We start from the raw sequence: 9,548 nt of genomic DNA on the forward strand, positions 1-9,548 counted from the left end.
AAGTGTGTGTTTCCTTTAAGGACACGTCGCTTTCACAGCCGTGAGCCTAACACAAGCAGAGCATCTGTTACCGACAGGGTTGAGTGAACCCAGCCAGACTTGGGGTGCAGGGGAGGTCAGAATCTATTTTGCTGACGTTTCTGTCATGTTTATTAAATTGCACTTTTCCAAAAGCAATTAAACTTTTAGGAAATACTGCATTAATTTTAACGAGAGGAAATCTGGGTACTTCCGATGGGCTCGGACGGATAAAATCTGCGGCTTAATCAATTACTGGTGTCCTAGGCGTATGCTCTGAGCCGGCTGATTATGATTGCAGGTCCTGCTTCTAGAAACAGAAGCTCCCCCACTTTTGTTTGCTTTTAAGCAGAGAAGGGACTCAGTTTGGGTTTGCGTCTTCAACCAGTGACAGGCCCCCTTTCAGAGCACCGAGTCCCCTCCACCCTGTTTTAAAGCCACATCTAGAGGACACATTTGAGAAATCGGGTAAGGCACTGCAAAACGGTAAGGCCGGTCTCCCGTCTCTCAGCCGTGGGAAACAAGGATGAGGGATTTCATCCGAGATAAACGGAGCAGCGGAGATTAATTAAATCTGTAAAATTCTCCAAAGCACATCCTGGTCCAGGTGTTTAAAGGAACGCTTTCTATTATGTGCAAATCACCTGGCGGTGTTGAGCGCTCCCTTGAGTGTGAGATTCACTTCTACACGATAGACACTCGAGAAAAGAGTGTTTACTAATGAATTCTGAGCAATATTAGTCTCATTTATTGTCCACATGGTGAGGCAACGGCAACAGAAAGACACCTTGATCTGTTTCGTGAATAAGTTCTCCATGGGCGCCGTCAAGGAAACGCTCAGCGGGCCGGATGCAACCAGACTGCGGCTAAAGTGGGCATTGCCTCCACTAGAAATATTAACTGTCCTGTTCCCCCTTTTGTCTACACTGCTGGACTTCCCTCCCTCAACCCTCAGAGAGTTTGATCCTCCTAGGAGCGGAGACAGACCCGTGCCTTCCGGCTGGAGGCCAGCTCCAGGGAACCTTCACGCTGGTCCCAGTGTGCCACACGCACGGCCACTCTGGCCACCCTCCACTAGATGCTTGGCCAAGCCACCTTCAGCCCTGCATTTTAAGTGTGCATAGCCCCCTCTTAGGGGGTCAGAAGCAACGATCTTAAAATCTAAGAGCATCTATATTCGACGTCTCTTCCGTGTTTAACATACATAAAAAAAGCTGCTTTTCTTTGTTTATGTAAATGCTCCGCTTACTAAACACTATGTCTTAATCAAGCATAAAGTCCCCTCTTTAACATAAATATAAAATTTATGTTGCCTGTTTGCTATTTTTTGAGATTGAAAACGTAACATTCGCCACTGGTAATTTTTAAAATTTAAAACAGATAATAGTGAATTTGTGTATACACACGTGCGTGTGTGTGTGTCTTGTAACACAAGGAGGAAATTTACCCACCACTTTCTTACCAGAAACCAGATGCTAATTGTATTCGTTCCTCACCAATAAGATAATAAAATGAACTTATTTTTTTTGCTGCCCTTCATATGCAATGCCTGTAACTAGAATAAAAATGAGGGGAGGGAGAAGACCCACACACTCAGATTAACTCTTTTTCTTTTCTTTTCTTTTTTCCCCAAAGATTTCTCACTCTTCAGGAAAAAAACAAAAAAAAAAAAAACACAAAAAAACAACTTCTGTCTTTGCAAGTGATCAGGCTCACTTCTGGTAAAATTACAGACCTCTTGCAAAGCGGATCTCTCCATCTCTAGGCTGGGGCTCTCTGATGTGGCTCCTGGGAGCTGGTCCACTTGTCAGTTTGCAGGTGGGGCAGGGGCTCTAAGAGCGACGTTGCCCGGACGTTGCTGAGACGGACTCAGCCAGAAGTCAGATACGGTAGCCCTGTGCCCCATTCCTTTTAAATAAAATGAACAGGTCAGTACAAGTTTGATCACCAGAGAGGGATGTTTGGGAACCAACGTGGCCACACGTGTGAGGAAGGGCAGGAGCCTGTCTGACGAATCTCTCAAAACGCTCTCCTTCCCGCTCCCGAAAGCCTCACAGATCTACACGTGGATCCAGAGTCGGATAAACGTTCCTCCTCTTTTTGGAAGCACTGCCCCTTCACCTGGTGGTGGTACATCCTTAAGTGAATTGTAGGGTATTAATGGCTAGGAACACACAATTCTCTTTGTGTAATGAAACATTTAATGGCATGTACTTCCGTATTTCAGTGGAGGAAAAACATTTAATTGAAGAGATAGGAGTTAGTTCACGTGCACTCTATTCACAGATACTTAGCAATGTGAATTCAGACAGGCCCTTACTGGCCTGTTTTTCTGTGTAACACAGAGCCACATGATTAGTGTTAACACTCAATAGTTGCAATATTTGTGAAGGACATCCGTGCTTTTCCTTTTTCACTTGGCATCAACCTTTTTTTTTTTTTTTTTCCAGTTTAGAAATGGCTATAAGAAGTGCTTCTAAAATCTTGCTTTCACCACGTGGAAATCTGTCCCTTTAGAAATCTTATTTGCTCGTAATTAAGAGCCTGCTTTACCAACGGAGCGCCGATTTAGAAATGATATATTTATGTGACGAAGGACCGAGTAATATAATTATTTTTGTTTTACGAATTGTTTAAAATTGTTCGTGTTATGAAAACACCAACATTCATCCCCCAGCAATTTAGGAAAAGAAGCAGGCAGACATAAAAAATGCTCAAATACTTCGACTGCCTTTACGACGAATGCAGGTACAGCTAGGAACGACAAACACACATATGGCTTTTAAATTGGACCCTGAATGCTTTCGGAGCATAACTTATCTTCCCCTGCCTCAGATCAGAAAAACACAATTTCCTCATTCTGCATTTCCTTACATAATGCTCCTCTGGGACAGTGCTTCTGCGGTAACTGAATCACCACTATTTAGATACGGATACATGAATCTCATATTTTTATTCTAAATTCAAGTTCACTCATCATATCTAATGCCCTCGAAGCAATCTCAAATTACTGCTATTACACGGGTCACTAGAAACCAGAGGTACTAACACAAATTTTAAAAAGAGAAAGAGGGAAAAAAGAGCTGCACAATTAGAGGATGGTGAATGGTTTAATCAACTTCATTTTATCACGAAATGCAGTCTCCTTCCTCCCGAGCCGTCAGACGGCGAGGCAGGCGGGGGCACGGGGACGCGCGGCCGTGGTGCGGAGCTGTGTCCCCACCAGCCAGGCTGAGGCACACTCATGTGTCACTCGGGCATTGCTGGGGACGAAGAGCCTCATCCACACGCGATCTTTGTGTTGTGTTAATTTTTCACGGGATCCCGGTTCGCACCAAGCCCGTGCCTATCATCCGCCCGCTGCCCTCATTCTGCTCCGTTTGCCAACTTTTTATTTGCATTTCACGACATTCAGTGGCCGGCCCTCGCTCCCACCCTACCTTCCTGTGATTCATCAGCTCACTGTCACTCAGCAACATCTCGTGTTGCTGTTTCCAACAATCACCTTCAGTGTTTCTGAGACTGTGTGTAAGGATCGCCCTGTAACAACATCTACATTTCTGGCATTAACTTCTTTTGCTGTCAAATGCCTCAAAAAAAAAAAAAAAAAGAAAAAAGAAAAACAGAAAAAAAGAAAGGTCATGTGCTGATGACCGAATCGGCTTTGTTGACTTAACAAATGGTTGTTTATAGAGCCTTGCGATAGCTCTCCAAAGTTCCCTCCCTTTCTCTGTCTGGTGACTCCCCTGGCTCAGAACCCCGTCCTCCCGTTTACCTCTCGGAACCAGCTGAATTTGCATGGGCTCTCCATCCAACTGCAAATACGTTTTGCATCGAAAGAACAGTTCTTGAAAAATTTCCACAAACTTGAGTCATTTTTACACGCTGTATGTGCTCATTGTCAAAGACTAAAAATATTTTCTTTGCAAAATGCATTTCATGCTGATGCGTGCCTTCAGGACAGCTACAGTTGCGAAAGAGAGAATGGCAGAAATCCACGACAGAATACAGGTCCTGTTTTAATGACTGAAAATATACCTATGAAATTCCTCGGACACATCACCCGGAATGCAGCCACTGGTTGAGGGCTAGCTGATAAAATTTCAAGTGATTTATGCTTACATATTATACTGTTTCCATGAATACTGACTCTTCCTACTGCGCCTGGCTCAGTCGGTACCGATTTTAAATAACCTTCAACCTTCGCCTTTATTATTTTGGGCTAAAATACAGACCTTCCATGATATTCACGCATCTAGTCCTTCTCGAGTACGGGGGACATCGCTCGGAGCACCCAGCCCAGATCTGCTGGCGTGCGATCGCCTCGAATAATCCCACTGCCAAGTACAGAACAAAGTGCCGACTCTCAGAATCCCCCACGAGCGGTGAGCTGAGTGGGTGCTGAGTTGATGAATAAACTCCGTAAACTACGAGTGCTCCCGGTATTTCCTGACAGCAAGCTGACACGTCTCCCCCGTGTTACACGGCTTGTGAGCAGCTGTGGCCACACGTGTAAAAATTACACGGCTTCCCTGTCCTTTGCACAGTGCTTTTTTTTCCAGCTGCCTATTTTTCTCCTCCTCAAAACTCAAATTTTGACATTTTTTCACTTGTACAGAAAATGTAAATTGTTCATAAATCATTTCTAAGACAAAGTCCCGACTCAAAAGTGACACATAGAGAAAATGCAAAAATGCATCATACGGGGTCCTGATGAGAGAATGGGAAGAGACGGGTGGGTGGGTGGGAGGGTCTACTCTGAACCTCTTCTTTAAGGTTCTTCTGGGGGAGACATGCAGGTCCCGGCTCGTTAATACCTGGGACCAAGTTGTTGTTGTTGTTTTAATTTTTTAGTTTTTGGATTCTTAAAGATCTATACTGCCTACGGTGCCTGAAAACACTGAGTACGGGAAAACATTTGATTTCTGAGGCTCTGGATCCCGTTCCGTGGTGCTGAGAGCATAGTATGAATCTCACACTTAAACTGTAGCTATAGTTTTTATTTCAAAGCCCACGGATTATTTTGACAATAATAAGCGACGTAAAAAAAAATGTATCCAAGCACTTCTGGAGTTTACACACAGAACACTGAGAGCTTTTCGCAGCCCGGGGAGCCGAAAGTTAAGATGTGTCTACAAAAATCACCCCTGTTCATTAGAATAGGTGGAAAAAGACATACCATTGGCAAGTAAGCCTCACGTTTATTCCGATTTAGCTCCTCCCGTACGAGACGGGCTCTTTCTTTGTGTTCCCAGTCGGTGGCTCTAGTTAGGACACAGTGGAGCCCTAGACAAATTCCTTAACAACCATCAGTACGCACGTGGGTTTAAAATTGTGACAAACACAGAGTTTTAAGTGGGTGAGCTCAAAAGCCGAGGCCACTGCACTCAAAGGCTGTCGCCGGGAGTCATGACTGTCAGAACGCAATTTAAATTCACCGTTTTTCTTGGTAGAAGAGAAAAACGAGGATCTACAGAATTACACAGAAACTGACCTATTCCCAGCACATGCAAATGATGAATTAACGTGTCCCGTAATTGCTGTTTTCTTTTGATTTTCCCACTTACGGTTACCTTGTTAACTCTCCCCTACGATGTGAATATTTACAGTTTGAGCTGACTGCCCTACCAAGGCCGCTGTCCGCAGAAGCCACAGGAGATTTCACCCCCACACATAAACCTACGAGCACCAGGAGTTAGCACACGCATACACATCAGCCTTTCCCACCTCGGTTTTGGGGCACGAAAATTAAGAGACCTGGTTTCTTCGAAAAAGCCAAGGCATGGGAATATTTCACACAGAAATTCCACTTTGAACTGTTCTAGTTAAGTTTACAGCAAATGAAGTCTTCCTTCCGGTTTCTTGTTGTTCTTCTCCAAATTGGATGCTTTCTAAGCCAGCATGGCTGACATTTAAAGGTAAGAAAAATGAATTTGGAGAAAGGCTCCCACGTCCATCAGCTTGTATTTTATTTCTGTAGAATGCCGTTTTATTGTGAAATATTACCCCATACTCTTCAATTTTAATATGTAAGTAGACTAAACAGCAATGCTGGGAAACACGAACACTTACAATTTACAAGATAACGTTTCCTTTTTCCCTCTTTTAAAAGTTGTAGTCATCATTAAATTCTGTGATCCCCCCCCCGCCCCTTTTCGCTGCCACTTTCTGTCGGCATCACTCCGGAAGGCGCCCGGAGGTCTGTTCCCAAACGGCATCTCCAGGTAACCAAGTGGGCAGCGGGCATCGCCGAGGCAGCCCTGAGAGTTGAGCCGGAATCACAGAATCCACCCCCAGCCGAGTTCCAGAGCCCAGGGCTCTGGAACCTCCCCGGGAAGGGACCGCTCCCCGTGGTCCCGACTCGCAACCGTCATCGGTGACTATGTGATGGTGGCATTTCTGTCTCCACGCTGCCTGGCTAATTTCTGATTTCACGGAAGAAGCCGGGAAGGGCTCCGGGGGTATTTGAGGGCAGGTAGGGGGAGATGTGGCAGAAACTTCTGCCAGGCCACCGCAGAGGCGACGACCCTCTGGGGACAGAGAGCAGCCTCCAGCACGCATCCTGCGGTAGGAGGCAGGGAATCCGATGCATCTTAGTGGCATCTGCCCCGCGGTTCTGAATAGCTCCGTGTTCACTCTTTCCCCCCACCCTTAAATCAACACATTTCAAGCCGTCAGAAGAGCCGAACTTTCTCCCGCAGACTCATGGTGAGGGGCTGCTGGTAACGAGTTCCTCCCTGGGGGGGGGAGAAGGCAGGCGCAGGAAGCAGCCCCCCTCGCTCCCGGGACCGCGCGCACCCCCACGGTGGCATTTGGGGCACGGGCCCCAGCCCCCGGCGGAGCCCCGGAATGCACTAACTTCAGGGCGGCGGTCCCCACAATGCAGACGCCACCCCCAGGGAGTCGGGAACAACCTGTCACCCGCTGCTCGCGGCTCGTCCTCCCTCCCTGGTTTGCAGGGTTTCTGTCACTAACGAGCTGCCGTGCCTACTTCTCTTTCCAGGTTTCAATCTCTGCTCCCCCCCCCCCCCCCAGCCACCCCAGGACCAGCCCGTGCTGCCTGCGGGTCCCAGTGTTTACGGAGCCACGAGCACCGAGCAGACCGAGGGGGCACGTCGGCCAGTTTGGAAGCGTGGTCGCCAGCATCCTGCCCACTCCTGCCTCCGAGACGATTTGGACGGAGAAGCTGGCATGAGGTCCGCTCCCTTTTCTGGGGCTGCTGGCTCACACGAGTGTTTCCTTTGGCACGGGTGCTGCTGTGGCCTCGGAGAGGGTCAGAGGCTGTGTGAGGCGGGGAGGGGACTGTCCTCCGGTCCCCGCACCCACTCCCCCTGCTAACCCTGCTCCCAGCCGGGCTGTGCGGAGCCCGGGCTCTCTGCCCCCCCCACCCCGTTCCTGTCCCCTCGGAGCCGGCAAGAGCCCCCGGGGCCTCCACAAAGGGACGCGAACTCCGGTGCTCTGCTTGGAGCAGACCCCCCCCCCGAGCCCCCCGAAAGTGGAGCCGCGGGAGCAGGCGGACCCCACACCCGGGGTGGGGGAGCGGTCAGCGGAGACAGCGCAGAAAGCAGGGTCCTTACCTTTCCTCTTGGACCGCCGCCGTCTCCTCTGGGACTTGCATTTGAGTTGGCCGCTCAGCCCTCCTCCGGCCCCTCTGCTGGTGCCCAGGACCGAGGCCATGGCCCGAGACGCAGCCGCCAGAGCCGGGAGGGACCCGGTCCCCAGCAGCTCACCTTTGCTGCTGGCCCAGCGCTGCCGGATGCCTGCGGGCCGGGAGCGGGCTCACTTTTCAGGAGGAGCCTCGGGCTCCCGCTCCTGCTCCCCAGCTGTTCTCGGCCAGCTCGTGGCGGGGGGACCCCGGCCAGCAGCAGCTCCTCCACGGGACTCGGCGGGGAGGTGCGCCCCCTCCCCGCTGCCCTCCTCCTCCAGGCGGCCGCTCCGGACTGGGCTCCCAGCGAACGCAGGGCTCCTACTTTGGCTCGTCTGCTAGTTGTTTGGCACCAGCCACTTTGAAGCCAATCACGCAGGGAGCTTGTCTATTTGCTGCTGCAAAGTCTAATTAGGTCCAATCACAACTGTCTTCTGGCTCTGACATCAGCACCACCAGCCCTTTGCATCCCTGTCAGCCTGCAAACTCAGCTCCCGTTTGGACGGATGGAGCTGCCCAGGACGCGGTGGAGAGGGAAGGAGGCTGCACGGGAGGGAGGGGACGGGGAGGGGACAGCTCGCCGAGCCGGCTCGTCTGGGAGCAGCCCGAGGGGACAGCTTACGGGAGCTGCTGCCCCGGGCTCCGACCACAGGACCGCGCGCGTGGGCTCTGCATGCTCCGAAAATGCCGTGACCGTGTGTCTCTCCAGGCGAACAGCTTTTAACTAGTTAATTCACTGTGTCAAGGGGGAGATCTCTCGCCAGGAAATACGGACCCCTCACCTGCTCAGGAAGGGACTAAAATTTGCAAGTCTCCGGAAGACAGCCTCTTAGGGGTATTCATCTTACAGAGAATGCATGTTTGTTTGTTTGTTTCCTTGTTTTGTTTCTTTTTTCCCCCCTTCCCTACGTCTCTGCTGTTCCCTTTGCTAAAGAAATATTGCATAAAGACAGAGGTGTTCGGATCCGAGTCTGATTTTTAAGGAGAGGGATTTTAATGGGTTGCTTTATTTAGGTAACAATGAAATGAAATGTAGGAGAGCTTCCATCTGATAGTTTTATTGCCAAATATAACATTCGGATGAAAGAAAGTCGTGTTTACCAGGAGGCAGACTGCAAATTGGAAGAGTTTTCAACAATTTTTTTTTTCCAGGGCTATCCTATTGTTTCAAGACTGTACTTACGACACGGAGAATCTGATGTAAAATATAAGAAACATAACCAAGGCATCATTATTGCCTTTTGCACTCAAGTCTCATAAGCCATTAATTAAAATAGTAACGGTTTGGGGAAAAATCCACCTGCAAAGTCATTAAGCGAGCATTATGCTTCAGATGTTGATAAGATTTTGGCATGTGAGTATTTCTATATTTACTATTTTATACGCACTGTTTCCATGCTCCTTATGGGCCTGGAAATTTCTAGATAATTTTCTTTGATAAGGAAAAATCACCCCTCCAGGGAGCATGGGGAACAGTGAGGTTGTCCAGATGCGTCATGGGTTGATCTGATGGGTCAAAAACCCATGTGTCATTGGTGAGAGAGAGGGGCACGTCTGATTCCAAATCCTAGCTCCCCTGCTCTGATTTTGGGGAAGTACGCTGTGCCTCGGTTTCCCCATCTGTGAAACGGGCGTCACAGCAGCATCAGCCTCCTAGCTCCGTCCACACGTGAGGACTGGCGCCAACGGTGACTGGTACGTGCTAGTTACTCTGCGACTGTTCAGTAAACCAATCCAGTAAATACTTTGGGAAGAGCGAGCATACGTTACAGGTGGGCCCCGGAGAGAAGGAGCCCTCGTAGCCGTCTGGCTCCTTTCCGACTGACGAGAGCAGTGGGAACAGGCCCCTCCGCTGAGCCACACCGAGCGGTCACATTCCCCGAAC

General features: G+C 49.2%; 1 protein-coding gene across 2 annotated transcripts in view; it reads right to left on the bottom strand.

Moving 5' to 3' along the window:
* The window catches only part of ADARB2 (adenosine deaminase RNA specific B2 (inactive)), a 418,568-nt gene extending 410,398 nt beyond the window's left edge, over positions 1-8,170 (bottom strand). The window contains exon 1 of one of the 2 annotated variants that reach the window (XM_045466044.1): positions 7,596-8,170. In XM_045466044.1, the coding sequence (XP_045322000.1) occupies positions 7,596-7,695 (100 nt within the window). In that variant the 5' untranslated portion in view covers positions 7,696-8,170. The remainder of the gene's footprint in view (positions 1-7,595) is intronic. The other variant, XM_045466043.1, reaches the window with a different exon arrangement.
* Between the last annotated feature and the right edge of the window lie 1,378 nt (positions 8,171-9,548).

This window comes from Leopardus geoffroyi, chromosome B4 (genome assembly GCF_018350155.1).
Source record: "Leopardus geoffroyi isolate Oge1 chromosome B4, O.geoffroyi_Oge1_pat1.0, whole genome shotgun sequence".
In the NCBI taxonomy this organism is placed as follows: domain Eukaryota; kingdom Metazoa; phylum Chordata; class Mammalia; order Carnivora; family Felidae; genus Leopardus; species Leopardus geoffroyi.